This window comes from Carcharhinus amblyrhynchos, chromosome 11 (genome assembly GCF_965287045.1).
Source record: "Carcharhinus amblyrhynchos chromosome 11, sCarAmb.v2.hapA, whole genome shotgun sequence".
NCBI classification, from domain to species: Eukaryota; Metazoa; Chordata; class Chondrichthyes; order Carcharhiniformes; family Carcharhinidae; genus Carcharhinus; species Carcharhinus amblyrhynchos.
The window spans coordinates 29,016,157-29,043,682 of NC_137334.1; the positions used below are offsets into that span (position 1 = coordinate 29,016,157).

Here is a 27,526-nt window from a genome sequence, read left to right on the forward strand (position 1 = left end):
TGCACCAACAACAATCCCACCCTGTCCTTATCGCCAGAATTGAACCCAGGTCCCTAGCGCTGTGAGGCAGCAGTGTGAACTACTGTCCCACCATGCCACACAAGGGGAAAATATTCTCCCAAGTCTACTCAAGATCTCATGTTTCATTCAGATCACTTCTCATTCTTCTAAATTTGGAAGGCCCAACCTGTTCAATATTTTTTCCATAAGATAACCTCTTCATCTCAAGAATCAATTGAGAAAACCCTCTCTGGACTGTTTCAAGCACGTTAGAGGGGTCAGTTTTTGTCCAATGTGTGCAGGAACGTTTCATGACACAGTATGTAGATAGGCCAAGAAGTGAGGCTACATTGGATTTGGTACTGGGTAATGAACCAGACCAGGTGTTAGACTTGAAGGTAGGTGAACACTTTGGTGATAGTGACCACAATTCGGTTACGTTTACCTTAGTGATGGAAAGGGATAGGCATAAACCGAAGGGCAGAAGTTATAGCTGGAGAGTAGGAAATTGCAGGGGCTAGGAACATCTGAAACGTGGAGCTTATTCAAGGAGCAGCTACTGCGAGTCCTTGATAAACATGTACCTGTCAGGCAGGGAGGAAGTGGTCGAGCGAGGGAACCGTGGTGTACTAAGGAAGTTGAATCTCTGGTGAAGATGAAGAAGGAGGCTTATGTAAAGATGAGACGTGAAGGTTCAGTTAGGGCACTGGAGAGTTATAAATTAGCCAGGAAGGAGCTAAAGAGAAAGTTAGAATAGGATCAAGGAGAATCCTAAAGCTTTCTACAGGTATATCAAGAATAAAAGATTGGTTAGGGCAAGATTAGGGCCAGTCAGAGACAGCAGTGGGAAGTTGTGCGTGGAGCCTGAAGAGATAGGAGAGGCACTGAATGAGTATTTTTCGTCAGTATTCACGCAGGAAAAAGTCAGTGTAGTCGAGGAGAATACTGCAATACCAGGTAGTAGACTAGATGGGATTGAGGTACAGATGGAGGAGGTGTTAGCAATTCTTGAGTGTGTGAAAATAGATAAGTCCCCTGGGCTGGATGGGATTTACCCTAGGATTCTCTGGGAGGCTAGGGAGGAGATTGCAGAGAGATTTGATCTTCATGTCGTCACTGGCTTCAGGTATAGTGCCGGAAGACTGGTGGATAGCACATGTTGTCCCCTTCTTCAAGAAGGGGAGTAGAGACCATCCTGGGAATTATAGACCAGTGAGCCTTACTTCTGTTGTGGACAAAGTTTTGGAAGGAATTATAAAGGGATAGGATTTATAATCATCTAGTGGGAAATAAATTGATTAGGGATAGATAACACGGTTTAGTGAAGGGTAGATCGTGCCTCACAAACCTTATCGAGCTTTTTGAAAAGGTGACCAAAGAGGTGGATAAGGGTAAGGCAGTTGACGTGGTGTATATGGATTTTAGCAAAGCGTTTGATAAGGTTCCCCATGGTAGGCTATTGCAGAAAATGCAGATGCATGGGATTAAGAGTGATTTAGCAGTTTGGATCAGGAATTGGCTAACTGATAGAAGACAGAGGGTGGTGGTTGATGGGAAATATTCAACCTGGAGTTCAGTTACAAGTGGTGTACCTCAAGGATCTGTTTTGGGGCCATTGCTGTTTGTCATTTTTATAAATGACCTAGATGAGTGTGTAGAAGGATGGATTAGTAAATTTGCTGACGACACCAAAGTTGGAGGAGTTGTAGACAGTGAGGATGGATGTTACAGTTTGCAGAGGGACATAGATAAGCTGCAGAGCTGGGCTGAGAGGTGGCAGATGGAGTTTAATATGGAAAAAAGTGAGGTGATTCACTTTGGTAAGAATAACAGGAGTACAGAATATAGGGCTAATGGAAGGACTCTTAGTAGTGTTGATGAGCAGAGAGATCTCAGGGTATATGTGCATAGCTCCCTGAAAGTTGGCACCCAGGTTGGTAAGGTTGTTAAGAAGGCGTTTGGTGTGTTAGCTTTTATTGGTAGAGGGACTGAATTTCGGAGTCGGGAGGTCATGTTACAACTGTACAAAACTCTGGTGCGGCCGCACTTGGAGTATTGCGTACAGTTCTGGTCGCCGCATTTTAAGAAAGATGTGGAGGCATTGGAAAGGGTGCAGAGGAGGTTTACCAGGATGTTGCCTGGTATGGTGGGAAGGTCTTATGAGGAAAGGCTGAGGGACTTGAGGTTATTTTCATTGGAGAGAAGGTTACGAGGTGACCTAATTGAGGCATACAAGATGATCAAAGGATTGGACAGGGTGGACAGTGAGAGCCTTTTACCTCGGATGGTGATGGCTAACACAAGGGAACATAGCTTTAAATTAAGGGGTGGTAATTATAGGACGGATGTCAGAGGTAGGTTCTTTACTCAGAGGGTACTAAGGGCGTGGAATGCCCTGCCTGCAGCAGTTGTGGACTCGCCAACTTTAAGGGCGTTCAAATGGTCAGTCGATAGACATATGGATAACACTGGAATAGTTTAGGTTAGAGGGTCACTAGATTGGTTCCACTGGTCGGCGCAACATTGAGGGCCGAAGGGCCTGTACTGCACTGTAATGTTCTAGGTTTCTACCCTTTCTTAAATAAGGACACCAAAACTGTGCTCAGTAGTCCAGATGTGGTCCCACAGAATAACTTCCCTACTTTTATATTCCAGGCCCCTTATGATAAACAACAACATTCCATTTACCTTCCTAACCACTGCATACCAACCTTCTGTGATTCATGCACCACTGTTAAAATGGATCCAAACCAGATAGTGAAGTACAAAACAAGACATAATTCTTTGATAGTAGGATTATTCAGCCTTGCAAATATCTGCCTAATTAATACCTGTGCTCCAGCTGATTCTCTAAACTGGCTGGCTTATCCAAAAGATGCCCATCACCAGTGTATCATTAACAATGCCGATCACCTGTGTATTGTTAACAACATAATTAACAACCATTGACAGATCCCCCTTTAAGTAAAATTATACATAGACATACTGAACATACAAGGCAAAGAAAGACTGTTGGCTGTCCATAATTCTTCTAATTCATCATGACACAAGGTATTGACCATCAAGTATAAAAGTTGGCAATTCATGTTACAGTTGTATAAAACATTGGTTCGCTATATTTGGATTACTGTGTCTAATTCTGGTCACCACACTACCAGTAGGACGTGGAGCCTTTGGTCAAAGTGCAGAAAACGTTTACCAGGATGTTGCCTGGTATGGAAGGTATTAGCTATGAGAAGAGATTCAATAAATTGGGATTGCTCTCCCTGGAAAGATAGAGGCTGAGGGGATGACCCGATAGAAGTTTATAAAATTATGAGAGGCATAGATAGGGAAGCTTTTTACAAGGGCAGAAATGACAATTACAAAGGGGCACAAGTTCAAAGGGGAAAAGGTTCCATGAAGATGTGTGGAAGAATTTTTTTTTGTTTTACACAGAGGGTGGTGGGGGCCTGGAATGCACTGCCAAGTGAGGTGGTTGAGGCAGTTATGTTAGCCACATTTAAGACTTATCTTGACAGGCATATGAACAAATGGAATGGAGGGATATAAGCGGTTGGTTTAGAAAGGTAAACATGATTGACACAGGCTTGGAGGGCTGAAAGGCCTGTTCCGGTGCTGTACTGTTATTTGTATTAGATCTCATGGTCACAGAGTTTTACAGCACAGTAAGAGTTTCTTTGGCCCATCATGTCTGCACTAGCCATCAAATACCTATCCATTCTAATCCCATTTCCAGCACTTGGTCCATAGCCTTGAATGCTGTGGCATTTCAAATGCTCATCTAAATGCTTCTTAATGTTGAGAGAATTCTCGCCTCTTCCACCAAGTTCCAGATTCCCACCATTCTCTAAATGAAAAGGTGTTTCCTCAAATCCTCTCCAAATCTCCCGCTCCTTACCTCAAATCTATGCCCATTGGTTACTGCCCCCAGTACTAAGGAGAAAGGTTTCATCCTATCTATATCACTCATAATTTTGTACACCTTGATGAGGTCCCCCCTCAGCCTTTTCTGCTCCTAGGAAACCAACCCAGTCTATCTAGCTCTCAAGCCTGAAATGCTCCAGTCCAGGCAACATCTTAATGAATCTTCTCTGCACCCTTTCTAGTGCAATCACATCCTTCCTACAGTGCAGCAACCAGAACTGTATGCAGTACTCTAGCTGTGGCCTAACGAGCATTTGATACAGCTTCATCTTAGCCTTTCTGCTGTTATATTCCATGCCTTGGCTAATAAAGTATCCCATATGCATTCTTAACCATATTATTTGCCTGAATTGATGCTTTCAGGGACCTTTGGACATGCACCCCAAGGTCCTTCTGGTCTTTTGTACTTCCTAATGTCCCACCATTCACTATATACTCCCTTGCCTTGTTAGTCACCTCACACTTTTCAGGGTTAAATTCCATTTGCCACATTTCTGCTCATCTGACCTGCCTGTCTATAGCATTCTGCCATCTAAGGCTTTCCTCCTCGCTATTTAACATACTAATTTTTGTGTCATCTGTGAACTTACTGATCATACCCACACATTCGCATCCAAGTTTAAGTTTATTTAAAAGTGTCACAAGTAGGCTTACGTTAACACTGAAATGAAGTTACTGCAAAAGTCCCTAGTTGCCACACTCTGGCACCTTTTTGGCATGGCTAATGCACCTAACCAGTCTTTTGGACTGTGGGTAGAAACCAGAGCATCTAGAAGAAGCCCACGCAAACATGGGGAGAACGTGCAGACACTGCACAGACATTGACTGAAGATGGGAATCGAACACAGGTCCCTGGCACTGAGAGGCAGCAGTAGTACTGTGCTACCCCTAGATTATTAATGTATACTACAAACAGCAAGGGATCCAGCACCAGTCCCTGCAGAACATCACTGAACACAGGCTTCCAGACTTGCTAAACATTTCCAGCATTTTCCTAATTTATTTCATTCAATGTATACTTGTTTTGTTCAATAATGTCCCTCAACAATTTCATCAAAGTGACAGATGCTCAGTGCCAAATTCAAATCATATTCATCTGATCCACCATTACAAGAACTCAGGAGACAGGATTTTCAATAATCTTGATGCTGGCTAGGAAGTTGCAACAGCTAGAAGAACAGAATAAAAAAAGAATAAGACTTCAGCATTCAAATGGAAAAGAGGAGACCATGAGAAATTGGAAAAAACGAGATTCTGGACAAAAACAATGAATACCATTTGATTTCTGTGGTTGTTTACACAAGTCAACAGCAACTTCAGTACTCTGGTCAAGTGGGGTTAGAGTTTGGGAGAATTGTGGACCAAAGCTAAGGCCCTGCCTTGAGGATGGAAGAGATTGGAGAGGGGGAAAGGAAGGGATAAGGTAAACACAAGGAGGATGGGGACAGGAAAGCTAAGTCATGGAAACAACCATTACATGGAGATCTTTTGGGAATAAGGGTGTCGGAAAAAGGGAGGTTGTATTGAACTAAATCTTCCCTTCCATAAAGGACCAAAATTGTTTGAGGGGGTCACACTTCCCCCTCAAAGGTTGTAATGATTTGCTTTCTCACTTGGCCTGAAAAACTGAGAGATGGCAAGTGGAGTGGAGAGGTGTAAGACAGTGGAAAACGAGGATAAGAAAGATAAAGAAGTAGAAGAGGGAGAACAGTATAAGAGAGTTTATTATGCAAAATTCAATCCTGCGTGATAAATTGGATTGAAGGATTGATCATTGATTGTGGCTGGAAAATTACAGCCAATTTGGGAGAGGTGGTCTTGTGCATGGGAAATATAGTTGGGTGGCGGAGGGAAATTTGCTCAAGAATGCTGGGGGGGGTGGGGAATATATGGTATTCCTCAATGGGTTTGTACTATTGCAGCTAAAATGATTCTCAATAGGGCTAATAAAAAGATTGGGGCGATTCTCCCAGCACAGTGGGCCAGGAGACAACAGTGGAGACTATTTTGCAGGTTTCCCACTGGATGCTCAAGCATGCGTGCATCTCTCAGCTGAATATTTCCAGCGACATCAGTTTTGCGCCAGAAATCAGTGCTGAACTAATTACAATATGTTAATCTTCATTTCCATGCCATTAGCAGGCCCAGGACTGAAGCCCCCACGTCTGCTAGCATCCACCAGCCACCTCCCACCGCTGGGAGTAGTTCAGTCCAGTAGGGTTTACAAATGGTCCCCACCTGATACCCTAGCACTGCCCAAAGGGCACTTTGACACTTCCCACCAGACATCAGGAAGTGCTGGAAGGGTGGGAGCAATCTGTGGGGGAGGTGGTGTCCCGCTACCACTCTGCATTTGGGATCGCAGGCAGAGGTGTGGGGGGGGGGGGGGGGGGGGGTGGGTGTGTGTGTGTGTGTGTGGCTATCAGGGCTGGCCAGTGATCAGGGGATGTGGGGGAAGTGGGGCAGCAGCTCAGAAGGTCAGCAATCAGTGGGTTGCAGAACTGACCAGTGATCGAAGGCCAATGATCTGGAGACATGGCACTGCACATGCGCCAATCTCCATTGACATATAGGGAGAGGGGAAGTGTGTGTTCTTGGGTGCTGTAACTATTCAATGGAGAATGGAAATGCTTACTAAAGAGAACAACAGATCCTGACGAAATGCCAGAGACCTGAAACATTTAACTCAGTTTTCTCTCCATGGATGCTGATGATCTGCTGAACATTTTGTTTTTATTAAGGATATAGTTCTGTTTCTTATTTATTCTGTTTGTTAAGGGCAGTCAAGTTGCCCTTAGCAGTGAAACCAACTAGTCACATAACTTAATATTTATAATGCCAACAGCAGATACAGTTCTTTGGAACTTTAGGTCATCCACCATTTTGATTTCATTTGATTTGTATGCCTATGAATTTGATTTTTTGAAGTAGGTTTGTAAAGCAGAGTAGCCATGTAGCATTTGTTGATTTGGACTTTCAGAAAACCTTTGTTACCTCACAATAAATTCCTCATCAAAACTGGGCGGAGTTTACACGTCCCCCTCAGGTCTGCGTGGGTTTCCTCTGGGTGCTTTGGTTTCCTCCCACAGTCCAAAGATGTGTGGGTTAGAGGAATTGCCCCTTAGTGTCAGGGATTAGTAGGGTAAATACGTGGGGTTATGGGGAGAGGGCCTGGGTGGGATTGTTTGTGCAGGATTGATGGGCCAAATGACCTCTTTCTGCACTGTAGGGATTTTAAGAAGTTAGAATTTGGCAGAATTATTGGTAAGCTGCATGCCCACAGGCAGAAAGCTGTAGTTAATGAATCTGGAAACCAGTTGCCAATAGTGTCCCACAGGGACTAGTGTTAAGACCCTGCTATTTATGGTTTGTATTAATAATTTGGTTCAACATATTGGGGGAACGATCTGCAGGATTGTGAGTGATACCAAGAGGTGCATAAATATTAAGACTGGAGAGGATACTTGACTGCTGTAAGCAGATAGCAATGCAGTGGAAGAATATGCCCATGCTCGAAAAGTTATGTTTAACTTGGAAGGATAAAATGGGTAGATTATATGCTGAGCATAACTTGTACCCTACAAGAAACCGAACAAAAGTCAAGTGGTAAACTAAAGAGAATAGGATATTTTAAAGCCTCATTCACTATTGACCAATGCAGCAAAGCAACAGGATTCTAGTTGTGTTAATAAGACAATTCACTAAAATAAAGCACATCATTTTGTTCTTGTATAAAGCCTTGGTTAACCTGCAGTTAGGATACTGTGTTCACATTTTAGCCTTATGGGATTCAACAGAATAGGTTAAAGAGGATCAGGAAAAATGCTTACAAGTTACACAAGGGCAGAAGAATTTTGGATGTCAGTCAGTTGTTCTTTCCTCAGAGAAGACTGGAGCTATGGAGTAGACTGTCAGCTTGTGCAATGGCTGCTAATATACTGCATTAGTTTAAGAAAGAGTTGGACCCGCTTCAGGCTGAGGTAGAAATCACCGTAGTGCAGAATATAAATATAAAATGATGATTATGTGATTTTTCAGACTGGCTTTTGATGGCCTAAAGCAGTCAGAGAGTTGGCCTGCATCTTCACCTGTCCCACGAAATTATGTAGCTCAGATTGGAAACAAACTGTCTTTATTGTGAGATGCTTAACATCACAACCATACAGGAAAGCTATGTGGTTCAGCAGGTCTTTTCCTGTCTGTTACTTTTGTATATTTGTTCATGTTATCACTTGCCTGAGCTCAAGGCCTTTGTTTTGACCAAATACAATTCTGGATAGCTTTTCTGGATTAGTAACCCATTGCTGACACAGATAGGAAAAAACATGTGTATCTTTACTGTGCCAACAGTTAACAGCTATAAGTCAAAGGCCCCTTAGCTGGAGTGTGGTGAAGAATGGGACCTCTATTAGTCATTGCATGTTGAAGTTTGAGCCAGATATTAGTAGAAATCTTTGTGCAGAATTTTATGCGTGATGGGAATTCATACCCCACCACCTGATTTCAGTCAAAGCCTGTTGCCACGCAGCCATCTAACACTCCAAAGAGCACTAACTGGCTGGAGGTGTTATTTCTGTCCCTCATGAGGCAAAGCTTCCTCAGAAGAAGCTGTTGCTGACAGATCCATAGGCCCAACACACTACGAGAAGTGGTGGCTGCTGCTGAGATGACACAGTCCCAGATTCTAAGTCCTGGAGTCCAGTAAGCATACAGATCTGGGTCCACTATTATTTGTCATTTATATTAATGATTTGGACGAGAATTTAGGAGGCATGATTAATAAGTTGGCAGATGACATCAAGATTGGTGGCATAGTGGACAGTGAAAAGGTTACGTAGGATTGCAACAGGATCTTGATCAATTGGGCAAGTGGGTTGATGAATGGCAGATGGAGCTTAATTTAGATAAATGCGTAGGATGTATTTTGGTTGACTGAAGCAAGGCAGCACTTACTCAGTTAATTGTAGGGCGTTGGGGAGAGATATAGGGGTATAGGTTCATAGCTCCTTGAAAGTGGAGTTGCAGGTGGACAGTGTGGTGAAAAAGGCATTCGGCATGCTTGGTTTCATTGATCAGAACAATGAATATAGGAGTTGGGACGTCTTGAAGTTGTACAATACATTGGCAAGGCCATACTTGGAATACTGTGTACAGTTCTGGTCACCCTACTATAAGGATATTATTAAACTAGAAAGAGTGCAGAAAAGATTTACTGGGGCTTGATGATGTGAGTTAGGAGAGGCTGGGTAGACTGGGACCTTTTTCTCTGGAGCGGAAGTGGCTTAGGGATGATCTAATAGGGGTTTATAAAATAATGAGGAGCATAGATCAGCTAGATAGTCAATGTCTTTTCCCAAAGGTAGGGGAATCTAAAACTAGAGTGCATAGGTCTAAAGCAAGAAGGGAGAGTTATGAAAGGGTCCAGAGGGGCAATTTTTTCCACACACACAGTGGTGAGTGCCTGGAACAAGCTGCCAGAGGAATTAGTAGAGACAGTACAATTTTGTCTTTTAGAAAGTGTTTAAACATAGATAAGATGGGTACAGAGGGATATGAGTCAAACACAGGCAAGTGGGACTAGTTTAGAGATTAAAAAGGGGTAGCATGGACAAACTGGGCCGAAGGGTCTGTTTCCATGCTGTAATCCTCTATGACTCTACCTCATGGCAAGAATGAGGGGGGAGGGAGGAGGAATTTGTAGCAGAATAGGCGGAGGGAGCATCTGAGGTGAGTGGTCCCCAATCTCTAATAAGGTGTCTAAGTAATGTCAACATCACCCATCCCTCACCTTTCTCACCCAAGGTTCTAGTGGGATGACCTGCCAGGCTTTTCACTCATGCCTGAATTTCTTCACCAGCTGAAGAACCAATAACTTGCCGTCCAAGTGCCTCAACTGAAGCAAGGGCACTTTAGACCTCATCTGCGTTCCTGCAAAATTGTGAACAGGTCAGAATGATACAGGAAGTCCACCTGAGGAACTTTATGGCCCTCCTGCTACAAAACCTGTGAAGAGGGCAAAGTTCTGTCCTGTGGGGGGGATGAGGGCCTGATACAGTTCAGGAGTTTGAAGTACTGGGTTGAGGAGCTCTCCCCATGGTGACAAATTTGTATTTTAATCACGAAAAGGTGTTGATCAGGGGCCCCATGCTTGCCATTTACTATATAGATTGTACATTGCAACTTTAAAGCTGATGGTCAAGACAAAGAAAAACAAACAAAAAGTAGATTTACTAACATCTTCATGTTCCAAATAGGTATCACAGAACACAGAAAAACTACAGCACAATACAGGCCCTTTGGCCCACAAGGTTGTGCCGAACATGTCCCTACCTTAGATTACTAGGCTTACCTAAAACCCTCTATCTTACTAACTTCCATGTACTTACCTAAAAGTCTCTTAAAAGACCCTATCGAATCCACTTCCACCATGAGTGAAATGGGCAGCCCATTCCACGCACCCACCACTCAGTGAAAAACTTACCCCTGACATCTCCTCTATACCTACTCCCCAGCACCTTAAACCTGTGCCCTCTTGTGGCAACCATTTCAGCCCTGGGAAAAAGTCTCTGACTATCCACTCGATCAATACCTCTCAACATCTCATACACCTCTATCAGGTCACCCCTCATCATTCGTCTCTCTGAGGATAAAAGGCCGAGCTCCCTCAACCTTTCCTCATAAGGCATGCTCCCCAGTCCAGGTAACATCCTTGTAAATCTCCTCTGCATCTTTTCTATGGCTTCCACATCCTTCCTGTAATGAGGCAACCAGAACTGAGCACAGTACTCCAAGTGGGGTCTGACCAGGGTCCTACATAGCTGCAACATTATCTCTCGACTCCTACTCAATTTCTCGACTGATGAAGGCCAGTACACCATACGCCTTCTTAACCATATCCTCTACCTGCGAAACCGATTTGAGCATCCTATGAACTTGGACCCCAAGATCCGTCTGATCTTCCACACTGCCAAGAGTCCTACCATTAATATTATATTCTACCATCCTATTTGACCTGCCAAAATGAACCACTTCACACTTATCTGGTTTAAACTCCATCTGCCACTTCTCTGCCCAGTCTTGCATCCTATCAATGTCTTGCTGCAGCTTCTGACATCCCTCCACACTATCCACAACACCTCCAACTTTTGTGTCATCAGCAAACTTACGAACCCATCCCCCCACTTCCTCATCCAGGTCACTTATAAAAATCACAGAGTAAGGGTCCCAGAATAGATCCCTGGGGCACTCCACTGGTGACCGACCTCCATGCAGAATATGACCCATCCACAACCACTCTTTGCCTTTTGTGGGCAAGCCAGTTCTGGATCCACTAAGCAATGTCCCCTTGGATCCCATGTCCCCTCACTTTCTTAGTAAGCGTTGCATGGGGCACCTTATCAAATGCCTTGCTGAAGTCCATATATACTACATCTACTGCCCTTCCTTTATCAATGTGTTTAGTCACATCTTCAAAAAATTCATTCAGGCTCGTAAGGCATGATCTGACGTTGACAAATAATCATATTATACCTCTCCAAATGTTCATAAATCCTGCCTCTCAGGATCTTCTCCATCAACTTACCGATCACTGAAGTTAGATTCACTGGTCTATAATTTCCAGGGCTCTCTCTAATCCCGTTCTTGAATAAAAGAACATCATCCGTAATCCTCCAGAACCTCTCCCGTCTCCATTGACAATGCAAAGATCATCGCCAAAGGTTCAGCAATCTTCCTCCTTGCCTCCCACAGTAGCCTGGGGTACATCCCATCTGGTCCCAGCAACTTATTTAACTTGATGCTTTTCAAAAGCTCCAACACATCCTCTTTCTTAATATCTACACGCTCAAGCTTTTCAGTCCGCTGCAAGTCTGCACTACAACCAAGAAGATCCTTTTCCATAGTGAATACTGGAGTAAAGTAAAATATTCATTAAGTACCTCTGCTATTTCTTCCGGTTCCATACAAACTTTCCCACTATCACATTGATAGGTCCTATTCTTTCACGTCTTATCCTCTTACTCTTCACATACTTGTAAAATGCCTTGGGGTTTTCCTTGATCCTGCCTGCCAAGGCCTTCTCATGACCCCCTTCTAGCTCTCCTAATGATGATATATTCTATATTTCACTAAGAAATGCATTTTTGAATTTGTTGAACACGCATTGTGAGGTTATTATACACCTCAAAAACTTGCGCTGTTCTTATAATGAGCATATTATTACTTACCAGACATGGTCTTAAGGTCAAGCCATTCACCTTCTGATCTACGGTTCAATTGGTGGTCTGACAATTTTCTCCCGACTGCAGCCTCCTCACTCAGAACTTTCTGCTTGAGCCATTTTTTTTTGCCCTGGTAATTGAATTTTAAACATATCATATTGCAAATAGTTCTTCAAACTACCAAAGTCTTATCTTCCACTCAAAGGCAGCCAAGTAGTTTCCCTTCAAAATTTTGGCAGTGCCAGCTTGTATCCCCTGCACTCTGTTGAAATCGCACTTTAGTGCTAGATCACATGGAAAGGCTGGTATTTATATGGTCTGAAATAAAGGCATTAGCTGAGTCCAAGTACAGAAAAAGCAGTACAAGCTAGTTTGCGTAATTTATTATATAAAGCATCGTGGATAGCTTATTCTCACTGCATAAACCTTTGGACGAGTGTTAGAATTTAAACAATACTTGTGGATAAATGTTAAATACAAAAAATATTAGATATCTGAATGAGAGATTTAGAATCCCTCAACTCACCAAACCCCCAGCACTGGATTGAGATCACGCTCAGTCAGAACACTGAATACTGATTAGTATTCAATTACCTTAAATGCATTTTAAACATTTTGCTAAATAAATAACATATGGTACAGTTTGTAAACCTACTGCAATTCAAAAAGCTGGTCAGGACCACTGCACAGGAATCTCTGTCACCAACTCTGACACCTTTCAGCAAAGGTCAATCTGGTTCCATTTAAGGTTTGTGCTCCTCAATCTCCATCAGCCTTTTAAGAATATTGGAACGGTAGCACAGTGGTTAGCACTGCTGCTTCACAGCTCCAAGGACCTGGGTTCGATTCCTGGCTTGAGTCACTGTGTGTGTGCAGTTTGCACATTCTCCTCGTGTCTGCGTGGGTTTCCTCTGGGTGCTCTGGTTTCCTCCCACAGTCCAAAGATGTGCAGGTTAGGTTGATTGGCCATGCTAAAAAAATTGTCCCTTAAAGTCTTGAGATGAGTAGGTTAGAGGGATTAGTGTGTAAATATGTAGGGATATGGGGATAGGGCCTGGGTGGGATTGTGGCCGGTACAGACTCGATGGGCCAAATGGCCTCCTTCTGCACTGTAGGACTTCTATGATTCTATGTTGCTACATGCAGTTCATGGCTTTGCTCTGATGCAACTAGAAAGACTCTCAAGCGCAGAAAAAAAGGGCAGCTTTGGCTATCTTTGGCACAGAATAACTGTTTGAGAAGTTGGATTATTTTCCTGCAGCAAGATGCATTGAGTTTCTATTGTTTGAATGTGCAGAGAACTTGCATTGTTCTCTTTATCGTTTTTAGTTCAATAAACTCTCAAAAGTGGAGTCTAAAGCCAAAGTATCTTCTTTGTAGTATTTTCATGCATCTGTTCCTCACTTAATCTCCTAAAGAACATAAGAACATAAGAAATAGGAGCAGGAGTAGGCCATCTAGCCCTTCGAGCCTGCCCCGCCATTCAATAAGATCATGGCTGATCTGTCGCTGCTCAGTTCCACTTTCCCGCCCTCTCCCCATAACCCTTAATCCCCTCTCTTATCAAAAACCCATCAACCCGCGTCTTAAAAATATTTAGCGAGGCAGCCTCCACCACTTCAACGGGCAGAGAATTCCAGAGATTCACCACCCTTTGAGTGAAGAAGTTCCTCCTCAACTCCGTTCTAAACCGCCCCCCCTTTATCTTGAGGCTGTGCCCCCTAGTCCTACTGTCTTTTTTGAGCGGGAAGAGTCTCTCCACCTCTATCCTATCCATCCCATTCATCATCTTATACGTCTCAATGAGATCTCCCCTCATTCCTCTAAACTCCAACGAGTACAAGCCTAGCTTATTCAGCCTCTCCTCATAGCTCAACCCCCTCAACTCCGGTATCAGCCTAGTAAACCTCCTCTGCACTCCCTCCATGGCCAAAATATCTTTGCGCAGGTGCGGCGCCCAAAACTGCACACAGTACTCCAGCTGCGGCCTCACCAATGCCCTATACAGCTGCAGCAAGACCTCCCTACTTTTATATTCAATCCCCCTCGCTATGAAGGCCAGCATCCCATTCGCCTTCCTGACCACCTGCTGCACCTGCAAGCTGGGTTTTTGCGACTCATGCACAAGGACCCCGAGGTCCCTCTGCACCGTCGCCTGCAGCAGTTTTTCTCCACATAAGTAATAGCCCTTCCTACCATTCTTCCTACCAAAGTGGACCACCTCACACTTGCCAACATTAAATTCCATTTGCCATTTCCTGGCCCATTCGCCCAGCCTATCTAGATCCTTCTGCAGACTCTCCACACCCTCCGCACAATTTGCCTTTCCCCCAATCTTGGTGTCATCAGCAAATTTCGACACCCTACACTCGGTTCCCTCCTCCAGATCATCTATATAAATGGTAAAAAGCTGAGGCCCCAGCACCGACCCCTGGGGCACTCCACTAGTCACCATCCGCCAATCCGAATAGCACCCGTTGACCCCCACTCTCTGCCTCCTATTTGACAACCAATCCTCTATCCACGCTAACACCCTACCCCCAACTCCATGTCCCTCCATGTCCCTAAAGGCAAAGAATGAATTCTAGCAAGAATTTTCTGTTTTCCCCCTGGAGTTTCAGAGCAGAACTTAATTAGGTTGGCAAGAGACAGAAGTTGTGTGAATGGACAGAGCTAAGCTTATAGGGAAAAACAGTTTTAGTTTCTGCCTGACTCCTGGAAAAAGCCAGAAGTGACTCTCTCTCTCTCTCTTTCTGGAGGATGCTGTCTGAGTGTCAGAAGACAGATTTCTCTCATCTCTCCACTTCCAGAAGTGTTCAAAAGCTTGAGGACAGGCAGCCCACATACCAACATGTAAGCCTGTGTTGTTTGCTAACTGATTTTGAAAAACAGTTTAAGTCTATAAGAGGAATATTGCTTAAACTGGAACTAACAGATTGTATCTTGTCATGTTTAAGCATTTTAACTGAAAAATTTAAGCTAATTGATTTTGTTGTAGTCAAACTATATTGTTAAATATTTGTTTTGATAAAAGTTTTTTGTGTGAACTGGACTGAAACACCTTATCCTCACACAACGCCAAAATTTAAAAAAAAATGTTAGGGTCAAGTCTATAATCATAATATGCCTTGGGATTTCTAATCTGGCCCCTAACATCGGTAACAATGTAAATATTTTTAGCTTACCATTCTGGCTCTGCGATCTCGGAATATGCCAATGCAGTGTTCAATGATGAAAAGAAGGTAGATACCACCAAGAGCTGTAAGTCCTTTCCACAATCCATTATATGCTGTAAGGAGATCTTCATAGTTTTCATGATTTCCATGAGTATGATTATGATGATCATGATCATGATGATGATCGTGGTTATGGTCATGGTGACTATGATCATGGCTACCTTGTGACTATTTTTGTAAAAAAAGATAAATAGTAATAAAAACACATTTCAAATTTTACTTCCAATAGATTTAGAACAATTCAGACATATGGACATAAGCATTAACCATGATCTAACACATACTGCTCTTGTTACATATTAATACGAAAGTACAATAAAATGGACGAAGGTCGCAGTTTTTTCAGTGGATGGTGTTGGAGTGATTTGATAGTCTATCCACAAAATCTTGTAAATTTTGGTCACATTTATAAAGAAATTGAGGATATAAAGTCATCTACTGACCATTCAAAATAAGCATAGAACATAGAACATTACAGCGCAGAACAGGCCCTTCGGCCCACGATGTTGCGCCGACCAGTTACAAAACAATGACCCACTAACCTAAACCAATCCCTTTTCGCCCATAAACCTATCCACGGATCTCTTAAACGCCCCCAAACTAGGCGCATTTACAACTGCAGCAGGCAGGGCATTCCAATCCCTCACCACCCTCTGGGTAAAGAACCTACCCCTGACATCCGTCCTATAACTACCCCCCCTTAATTTAAAGCCATGCCCCCTCGTGCTAGATTTCTCCATCAGAGGAAAAAGGCTATCACTATCCACCCTATCTAAACCTCTAATCATCTTATATGTTTCAATAAGATCCCCTCTTAGCCGCCTTCTTTCCAGCGAAAACAACCCCAAATCCCTCAGCCTCTCCTCATAGGACCTCCCCTCCATACCAGGCAACATCCTGGTAAACCTCCTCTGCACCCTCTCCAAAGCCTCCACATCCTTCCTGTAATTTGGGGACCAGAACTGCACACAGTACTCCAAGTGCGGCCACACCAGAGTTGTGTACAGTTGCAACATAACGCTGCGACTCCTAAATTCAATCCACCACCAATAAACGCCAAGACACCATATGCCTTCTTAACAACCTTATCTACTTGATTCCCAACTTTCAGGGATCTATGTACACATACACCTAGATCCCTCTGCTCATCCACACTATTCAAAGTCCTCCCGTTAGCCCTATACTCAACACATCTGTTATTCCTACCAAAGTGAATTACCTCACACTTCTCCGCATTAAACTCCATCCGCCACCTCTCGGCCCAGCTCTGCAACCTGTCTAAGTCTTCCTGCAAACTATGACACCCTTCATCACTATCTACCACACCTCCGCCTTTGGTGTCATCAGCAAATTCACTAATCCACCCAACTACACCCTCATCCAGATCATTAATAAAAATTACAAACAGCAGTGGCCCCAAAACAGATCCCTGAGGCACACCACTCGTAACTGAACTCCATGATGAATATTTACCATCAACCACCACCCTCTGTCTCCTATCCGCTAGCCAATTCCTGATCCAATTCCCTAGATCACCCCCAATCCCATACATCTGCATTTTCTGCAGAAGCCTACCATGGTGAACCTTATCAAACGCCTTACTAAAATCCATATACACCACGTCCACTGCCTTACCCCCATCCACCTCTTTGGTCACTTTCTCAAAAAACTCAATAAGCAGCTCATGATTTGCATGCTTCAGCATATGAAGCACAAGATAGAAAGAAAACACAGCACTGCCAGTTCTCAGAAGTAAAACTATGTTACAGATCGACAAAAACAAATGGAGGAAATATTGCTGCTCCATCTGAATGTTCAAAAAGATGAGGCATTTTTGCCACTACTGAATGCATTTCATTAATTTTTACTAAAATGAACAGCAATAAAATTATTTTGAGCTATCCAAGAATCTACAAGGAGTCTGATCAAATTGGTCAAAACCAAATTAAAATTACAAAATTTAACAGCTGCATTTTCTAGAATTCTTGTAATTGAAAACTTCAGGTCTCCTACACAGGTGGCTCTAAGACAGAAGAAACAACATGTCTTCAAAGCAAGATCAAAATATCTCCAATTCAATGTCATTTGTAAATATGACAGAGTATTATCTCCTACTGGATTGAAATTATGATCCTGGCACCAATGAATGACGAAAATGAAGTACTTCTACTTCGCATTATCAGCCAAAGAAGATGAGACTTCCTTGGATGTTACAAACAAAACAATTTCCTCCTCAGGTGTTAGACAAGTTTATCCAGACAATTCAGTCAAAGAAACCAGGAAAGCCCCAAATCCAATCCAATTTGTTTAGCACCAGGAACACTAATAAGTGACCACAGTGCTTCCAGATGGGGAAAGAGATTCTGCTTTGGATAAAAAAAAATGTACTAATGAGGTGAGGTTAAACTGAATTATAAACAATCCTCAGTGGTCAGTTGGTGAATGAAATACAATAATCATTGAAATGAAATAAATCCTTAACAGCACAGCAGAGAGCACCTTATTCGGCTGGCTCCCTGTAACTTCTGCAATGCCTCTTTGAGCCAACTGTTTACCCACTTCCCCAAAAAATAGGATCTACAACATAAATTATATTGTCATTCAAACTGTACTTACATGTGGCATAAGATGCAGTAATGCATCACCACTGAGTGTCCCCACCGCCAGAGCCACTAGGAATGTTAGAAGATACTTGAAGCACACTTGATTGATGATAGGCACAAGGACAACACCCAGAACTGATAACAAGCTTATAATGGTGATTGAGAGCAGTCCCCAAATCCAAACTGTGTAAGAAACAACTGATTCAGAAGAATATATTAGGTTACCACAAAAACATCAAAATAAGATTAAGACAACATTTGACAATGGTATGCTCAAGAATCAATATAATGACATTGTCATAATTCGAATCTTGCAGTTTGATTCACTTGGGGAAGCAGTAACACGTTTATTAGGTATTATTGAATTTTGAACTGCTTGTCAAGTTTTCAAGCTTCCATTCACATCAAATAGAATAATAGCCTTGACAATATCACGATTTTTTTTCCCATTACATGGGTGTTACTCAATCCAAGTCGTATTAGAAATTATTTTCACATCCAATTTATTTTAATTTAACTGCAATGTCCTATAACAATGCATAAAATACCATAGGATATGATCTGTATTCTATGTCTGTTACTGACTGGAAATCATTTGAGATTTCAGTGCCATAGATGTTTGTCAGATTTGCCTTTTTGTAAAATATAAATAATTTCCAAATTCATTTTCCATCCTCTAGTTGCTTCCTTAGATTGAAGGCCTATTTGAACAGCATCCAAGATTTAAGGTGGCAGCTTTGGCTCAATGCTACAAGGACATAAATCTCAGGTTATAGTCCAAAAAAATACATTCTTAATCAGTTCCCCATCTGTATGTAACCTGATCATGCCACAATGTGAAGGGGTGGATGTAATAACAACCCAAATAATGATTTAATGTTGTTTTCAAAGTTATTATACACACTTTAATAATGTTTTTTGTAGTTGATTCTGCAAAATAAAAATGCTGTCAAGGATACAGGACCATTGTGATAATCACAATGCAGAGATTCTGCACAATAATCCAATCTGGTCTCACATATTTTGCTTCCAATACTGGATTTGAAATGTGGCCTCTAGTTTAAGATCTATTACTTCAACCTAGTAGATACTAAAATTAAGGTTTTCATAATATACTTCAGGAAACATTTCTCTTTTATAATGTTTGCGAATTCATTTTTTGTTTAAGTGTTTTTTGACAGAACATTCAGAATTTAATTAACTAATTTTGGATCATGATATATAATCATGAGTTTCCCAACTTCCAACTCTTAAAAAGCCTCTAAAACAGACTATGTCAAGTTTTGTCCAATTATAATGTATTCTGCATGCATCCTAACAGCTCCTAATGGTTTCAAGATGAGCTTGTACCAATTATTTGTTTTCACTTAAAATTATATTTAATAAATGGCAAATGTTTATTTTAAAATAACAGACAACTGTTGATCGGATAAAAGAAAGCAGAACTGACTAAAAACAGCTTGGTACCCTTGGCATTATTTTAAGTCAGCATTTATCCATCAAATCTTTAGGGTTCCATGATCAACTGATAGTGTGTTCCTTAAATTCAACATATTGATTCTTGTGTACATAATTTCAGTTCTTCTTCCACCTCTCCCCCAACTCCCCAGACAATCTATTTTTTCAAACTGTTTGGTATATTGTCACAATCAGGCATATGTATTAGGTTAATTTAATATTAAATGTAGAACAAAAAGTGTACAGGTATGAATAATGAGAAACAAAGATCTCTCATCATCCCTGCTCCAAAATACAAAACTAAATCAATATATCCAAAAGTGAAATACGTTATGATATATTGCCATTTCACACGACAATGGATAAGTTATGAGATGCCATGCATTAATTTATTTAACCATCTTTAAATAACTAGCCGTTAATTATATTCAGTTTTTCAATTTTCTCACTTATCTGACACATGAATCCCCACAACTAGATATGGACAAACTATGCTTTCGGCCAATCGTGCTGAAACTTCTTGACAGCTTGCTCAATCCAAGTGTAACCGCTTGAGAGACAATTTTCATTTCATAATCACAGTATACTGCAGTGCAAAAGAGGCCCTGTGGCCACTGTGTCTGCATTGACGATGGGCTCCGATAGTCCAGTTCTTTGCCCTGATCTGTCAAATTGGCATTAAAATGACCTGGGTCTCACTCTAGCAACATCTTGGCATATCCTACCTTGCCAGATCTACGTGTACCATTAAGATTAACCCTGTTCTAATCCTTAGGTGTCTTTTTGTACATTTATACACATCCTAAACTGTTATTCATAAAAAATGTTCTTTAAATTAAAAATACAATACATGCAAATTTTCTAATTATTGTGGCACAAAGCATTCATGAAATCAGTTTCTGCACTATTTAAGCATTCTGATTGGAAGGAAATGCTTAGCAGTTTTAGGAAAAAAACCTTGATAATCGTAGCCATGGTCAATTTTAAAACAGAAATTTAGCTTAGTTCATCAACTGCACCATCTTTGGCTGCAAAGACCCAATAACTAGCTTCTTTATTACTGTTTTTCTAAAGAATTAATGTGATGTTACAACAATACAATTGCCGTGGGAGTAACAGTTTACTTTTGTTGACGATGAATTAATCTTTTAAAAAATAATTAGCAGATATGCATTCTCATGGATTTCAGGAGGAATTTAACAAGATATGTTGTAGGTATTCTGAAGATGGAACTTACCTGGAACTCAAAGATCAGATTGTCAAAAGGATTTTGAATTTTTTCAACAATATCACCATTTATACCAGACTCAAAAACATTCTGGAAAGCTAACGGGACTAGACCAATGCAATCAGGGGTTCATTGCTTAATAAAGTTAAACATCAGGGGCAATCAAGTTTGTTCATCAAGTAACCAAGCACAAATACAGCAGCTTACAAGACCATAAGACATAGGAGCAGAATTAGGCCACACGGCCCATCTATTGAAGTTAAGTTTCTTTCAGCCTTGATTAGTGATAGACAAGGAGACGACGCTATTGTTAATTAGGTAGGTAGTTTGAATTTGTTGCTCTCACCAGCAGTGTTGACTCATCCCTGTAGAATATTAGCTAGTATAGGTAATCTTGCTAAGCAAACAAAGTAAACCAACATAAAGGCAGCAGCTCATCACCGAGTGCAGCTTGTCAGTGTGTAAACTTGGGAACTAGATGGATATGGGAATAGTGCAGTTAAGGAAACGATTATTAGTTGGTGAATATTTTGCTAATATGAGGGTTCCTGTACACCAGTGTGATCCAGAACAAATATGTCTGTATTGCCAGGGCTTGAGAAGCTTTGGCTTTGATCCATTGTGCTGAAGGCCAAGCTACAGGCACTTGTCATATATCAGAGAAAGTTACCCAGAAACTATTCAGGAGGTGATCATACCCCTTTGATCAAATCAGAAGATCCTAACCAATGATCAGACACATGAGGATGTGACTGCAAATGAGGCAGATAAGAGGACTGAGAAGGCAGAAGTGGGGGAACCTCAGTCCTTGCAATTTCCAATAGGCTTGAGGTTTCTGCATCTTAAGGAATGAAATCAGGGACTGCAGGATGAACAAACTAAAAAGAAAAAACTAAAAGGCTTTGGTTACTGACTTGGATCATTGTGTGAAATCTAGCATGTTCTCCCCGGGTGCTCTGGCTTCCTCCCACAGTTTGAAAGATGAGCTGGTTAGGTGCATTGGCCATGCTAAATTCTCCCTCAGTGTACCCAAACAGGTGATGGAGTGTGATGACTAGGGATTTTTCACAGTAGCTTCACTGAAGTATTAATGAAAGCCTTCTTGTGACACTAGAAATAAGTAAACGCCATTTAGGGATGTAGCAGTAGTAGGTAGTATAGTCAGGGGAGCTGACACAGTTCTCTGCAATTAAGAGCCTGAGTCTAGATGGTTGTGTTGCCTGACAGTACCAGGGTTCAGATCATCTGCTTGGGACTGGAGAGGAACCTGTAGTACGAGGGGTGGATCATGTTGTGGCTCACGTAGGTAACACTAATATAGATAGAACTAGGAAAGCGGTTCCTGTTTAGGAAATGTGAGAAGAAAATAGGGGAGAAATTAAAAAGTAGAACCTAACAGTTAATAAATTCTGCATTATTACCTGAGCTATAATCAAATTGGCATTTGATAAATAAGATTAAAGAGACAAATGGGTGCCTCAAAAGATTGATGTGGGAGAAATGGGTCTTGATTGATGGGGCACTGGCAGCAGTACTGAAGAAAGCAGGATCTGTACTGCTGAGATAGTAGGACAAGCTAGGCTTATATCCACTGCAGTTTAGAAGAGTAAGAAGTGACTTGATTGAAACATAAAAGATCCTGAGCAGTAGCGACAGAATGGATAGAGTCATAGAGGTTTACAGCATGGAAACAGGCCCTTCAGCTCAACTTGTCCATGCCGCCCTTTTTTTAAACCCGCAAGCTAGTCCTAACTGCCTGTGTTTGGCCCATATCCCTCTATACCCATTTTACCCATGTAACTGTCTAAATGCTTTTAAAAGACAAAATTGTACCCCCCTCTACTAACTCTGGCAGCTTGTTCCAGACACTCACCACTGCCTCTCTGGACACTTTTGTATCTCTCCTCTCTCACCTTAAATCTATGCTCTCTAGTTTTAGACTCACCTACCTTTGGGAAAAGATATTGACTATCCAGCTGATCTATGCCCCTCAATATTTTATAGACTTCTAAGATCACCCCTCAGCCTTCTATGCTCCAGAGAAAAGTCCCAGTCTATCCAGCCTTTCCATATAACTCAAACCATCAAGTCCCAGTGGCTTAGTAAATCTTCTCTGCACTCCTTCTAGTTTAATAATATCCTTTCTATAATAGGGTGACCAGAACTGTACACAGTATTTCAGGTGTGGCCTTTCCAATGTCTTGTCCAACTTCAACAAAGTGTCCCAACTTCTGTATTCAATGTTCTGACCAATGAAACCAAGCATGCTGAATGCCCTTTTCACCACTCTCCCCAATGCTTTACCATTAACTGAACAAGTCATTCCCCGGTTCAATCTACCAAAATGCATCACCTCGCATTTATCTAAATTAAACTCCATTTGTCATTCATCAGCCCACTGGCCCAACTGATCAAGATCCAGTTGCAATCAGAGATAACTTTCTTCACTGTCCACTATGCCAGTGTGGTAGCTTTACATCTTGACTAGGGGCTGATACCATTTTTTGTGGTTAATCCATACTGCACTAGACACTTCGATCAAATTGTAACTTTAACTCCATATATCCATCTACCATCAATAACCTTTCACACTCTTGCTCATCAAAATGGTGTTATTAGCAAAATTACTAACCATGCCTCCTATATGCGTATCCAAATCATTAATAGAAATGACAAATAATAGTGGCCCAGCACTGATCCCTGAGGCACACCGCTGGTCACAGGCCTCCAGTTTGAAAAGCCACCCTGTAGCTTCTGTCATCAAGCCAATTTTGTATTTTGTAGCTAATTCACCTTGGGCCCCATGTGATTTAACCTTATGCAACAACCTACCATACGGTACCTTGTCAGAGGCCTTGCTAAAGTCCATGTAGACAATATCAACTGCACTGCCCTCATCCATCTTCTTGTTACCTCTTCAAAAAACTCAATCAAATTTGTGAGACACGATTTACCACTCACAAAGTCATGCTTCGTAAGTGGAAAATCATGTGGATGTGGAAAGGTAGAACTAGGGCTCACTGTTTCAAGTTAAGGGATCATCTATTTAAGATAAGAGATGAGGAAAAATTATTTCTCTCAGGGGGTTGCAAGTATTTGGAACACTTTCTCAAAAGCAGTGGAAGCATAATCTTTGAATATTTAAAGGTAGGACTTGGGAGATTTTTGATAGGTGTGTGAAAGGTTATTGATGGCAGATGAGTATATGGAGTTAAAGTTACAATTTGATCCAAGTGTCTAAGGCACTATGGGATAACCACAAAAAATGGTATCAGCCCCTAGTCCAAATGCGGCAGTATAGCTACCACACTGGCATGTACTTGACAAAGTTGAAAATTACACAAACTGCTTAGTCAAAAAGCTGGACAAGTCCAATCTTGTAATTAACACCCCTTCCACCTGTTCTCAATCAGAAAAGTAATGGAAGGAGTCTTCAATAGTACTATCATGTGGAAGTTAACTCACCAATGTCCTGTTTGGGTTCTACCCAGAACATCAGCTCCAGGTGTCACTAAAGCCTTGGTCCAAACATGGACAAAGGAGCTGAATTTCAGAGGTGGGGTGAAAGTGCCATGACACTTGAACAGGATTTGGCCAAGTGAGACGTCAAGGAATCCTTGTAAAACTGAAGTCAAAGGGAATCACAAGAAAAATTATCCACTGGCTGGAGTCATACCTAGCATGAAGTGAGATGGTTTTGATTACTGCAACCCAATCAGAACCACTCTAGGAAATTGCTGGAGCAGTTCCTCAACTTACTATCGTAGGCCCAACTATTTTCAATTGTATTGTGAATGACCTTTCTCCATCATAAAATTCAGAAATTAAGATAATTGTAATGATAATTGCAATGGGCATTGCAACTCCTCAGATAATGAAGCAATATGTGTCTGCATGTAGCAGGACTAGGGCAACTTTCAAATTTGAACCTGTAAGTAACACGTTAAACTTGTGCAACACAAATGCCTGGCAATGGCTATCTTCAAAATGTAGGTTTTATTCAGCCCCACCATCAACATCCTGGGGGCCAGCGCTGGACCAGCCACATAAAAAGTACAGCTAAAAGAGCAGGTTACTGACTGGGAATTCTGCAGCAAGTCTCTCCCTAAAACTTGTCCACCATCGACAAGTCAAAAATCAGGAATATCATGGAATACTCTCCTTGCCTGAATAAGTGTAGCTCAAGAAACTGACACACTCCAAGACAAAGCAGCCCGTTTGATTGGCACTCCATCCACCACTTTATACATTTACTCCCGCCACTACTGACACATAGTGGCACCAGCATATACCAACTACAGCATGTACTGCAGCAACTCACCAAATCTCCTTCAAAAGTCCCTTCCAGACCTAGAAGCCAATGGGCACGGAAGGCCTCGATGGTGCCTATGGATACCGTGTGCTTCTTCTCCACGGATACCCAGCCATGAATATATCCATAGTAGAGGGGCAGACAGTCAGATCAGACTCCCTTGATTGCCTGCTGCCTAGACCTATTAATGGCAAGTTTGGCCAGGCCCAGGAGCAGGTTCATGAGGAGGTTCTCCTCCTTCCCCGAATGCCAACAGATCAAAAGCGTAGAACAGAAGTGCAAACAAAATTGTGACAAAGTTTTTTTTAAGAAACTAAAACACCCTAAAAGACCGCAAAAAATACAACCTTTTTGAAAAATACCAACCAATATCATTGCTCCGTCCCTGCTTTTGGGTCAAAATCCTTTAAGGAGACGAGAATGATGGAATATTTTCCACTTGCCTGGATGAGCCTAACTCAAACAACACCCAAGCTCTACACCATCCAAGACCAAGCAGACTGCTTTATCAGCACCCAAATCACTACTTTTAACATTAATTCTCACCAGCACACAATGACAACAATATGTACCCCGAGATGCACTGCAGTAACTGACCAAGTTTCCTCTGACAGCATCTGGTCATCTAAATGAATAAGGCAGTATGTGTACAAAAACACCGCCACTTGCAAGTTTCCATCAAGTCGAACACCATTCTAGAAGTCCCTCCCTAACAGCACTGAGTAGACACGCTCCCCATGGACTGCAGCACTTCAAGAAGGTGGGTCACTCTCATTTTTGAGGGCAATTAGGGCAATAAATGTTGGCCTTGCCATGTTTCAGATCCCAAGAACAAATAATTAAGAACAACAGATTCAGTAGCACTTAGATTGATTCTTTTGGTGGGGGGCCAGGTTGGGTTGGGGAGCAAGAGTAAATAGAACTTCTGACAGATTGAAGCAATTTTTAAAGTACAGAATGAATATATTAAAAAAATACGAAATAAAGATTCTGAAAATGCTTGGAAGCTCACTTAGGTAAGAATAAAAACAAATTCCGATTATACTTTAGATCATTTCTATGCCTCACCTGGTAATACAGATTCTTGATTGTCTACTGGCTCCATATTCAAAATATCATGATACTGGATGCAGACCCCGCTATCAATTTGGTACAGCAAAGCAGGGCATAGGTATGTAAACTCCACTGTAGAAATCCCAGAATTTGTGCTAAGACCATAATGCTGGAGCAGCTGGGACACATTCAAGCACTGGAAAGAACACATTTGTTTAAAGTTCCAAAATTCTGACCAATTATGAGAATATAATTAGTAATGAGCAAGTTCTTTAACTCTACAGATTAGTTTAACATTCAAAGTAACCAATTATTGTTTCTACTGAACAATTTTCAAATATATTACACTGAAAATACAGTTAAAAACCAGTTAAAACTGCAAAAAGAATATGCATTGATATTAATAATATATGTTACATTACAACCAGTATTACCAAGTTATTCCACAAATATTAGAAAACTAGAAAAATATTTTTAAAATATTGGTAAAAATTGTGCACGTTGTCATGGTGGTTCATAGTCAAAATTTTAAACTAAACAATCTTTCCCTTTAAGGTGCTAATTGATCTGTGTATTTGTATACCGTATAATAGATTTCTAAAATTTAACTTTTTTCTTACAAATCGATACAAAATTAATTGCATTGGTGTAGATTTTCACTGAATTGGGCCAACTCAGGAGACCTCCAAAAAATGGCAGGTAAGGCCATATCGTTTCTGTGGAGTTATGTGGAGTTACTCACCTGCACAGAGACTCCTGTTTTATCTAATCTATTGTAATGTGGGCAGTCCAATCAATCATTCCTCAAACCCTTCATTGCTGCTCACTCACTCACCCCCCCGACTCCCGGCCCACAATTTTTGTAGAGTCAAGGAACCTTCTGTAGGAATATTTGCTCTACAGCCTCTCAGTAGTGTTGTGATCTGTGGTGGAAAGCTTAGTCCCAAAGCAGAAAACCAAAAAAAAGACATGTTTCTGGGATTCTTCCTGTGACAGACAAAAACCCTAATCTTTCAGTTTCAATTGTTAGATGCTGTATTGTAAATTACATATGTTTTTACTTAGTGATTAATTAAAAAGCTCCATCCTGCATAAATACATTGATCAGCCTTTCTTAAGTGGGAGATACATTAAGAGTATTCTTTCCCATAGAATAAGTACTGTTATGCGTGAAAAAATAAAGAAAACAATGCTTGGTAACTGAGGTGTCAAATTATTTAAATGTTCATAGCCTTTCAATCAATTTAATCAATGACTTGGAAGAGGGGGCTGAAGGGTGGGTTAGTAAATTTGCTGATGACACCAAGATTGGTGGAGTAGTGGATGAGGTGGAGGGTTCTTGCAGGCTATAAAGAGACATTGATAGGATGGAGAGCTGGGCCAAAAGGTGGCAAATGAAGTTTAACCCTGGTAAGTGCGAGGTGATTCATTTGGTAGGACAAACTTGAATGCGGATTACAGGGTCAACGGCAGGGTTTTGAAGAATATGG

At 41.5% G+C, this 27,526-nt stretch overlaps 1 protein-coding gene across 5 annotated transcripts in view; it reads right to left on the minus strand.

Annotated features, from left to right (window-relative positions):
- slc39a10 (solute carrier family 39 member 10) overlaps positions 1-27,526 on the minus strand; it is an 85,289-nt gene that overhangs the window by 22,647 nt on the left and 35,116 nt on the right. For 4 of the 5 annotated variants that reach the window (XM_080198800.1, XM_080198802.1, XM_080198803.1 and 1 more), the window contains 4 exons: positions 26,052-26,232; positions 17,999-18,183; positions 15,332-15,550; positions 12,153-12,276 (listed from right to left, as the gene is read on the minus strand). In XM_080198800.1, the coding sequence (XP_080054926.1) occupies positions 12,153-12,276; positions 15,332-15,550; positions 17,999-18,183; positions 26,052-26,232 (709 nt within the window). The remainder of the gene's footprint in view (positions 1-12,152; positions 12,277-15,331; positions 15,551-17,998; positions 18,184-26,051; positions 26,233-27,526) is intronic. The other variant, XM_080198804.1, reaches the window with a different exon arrangement.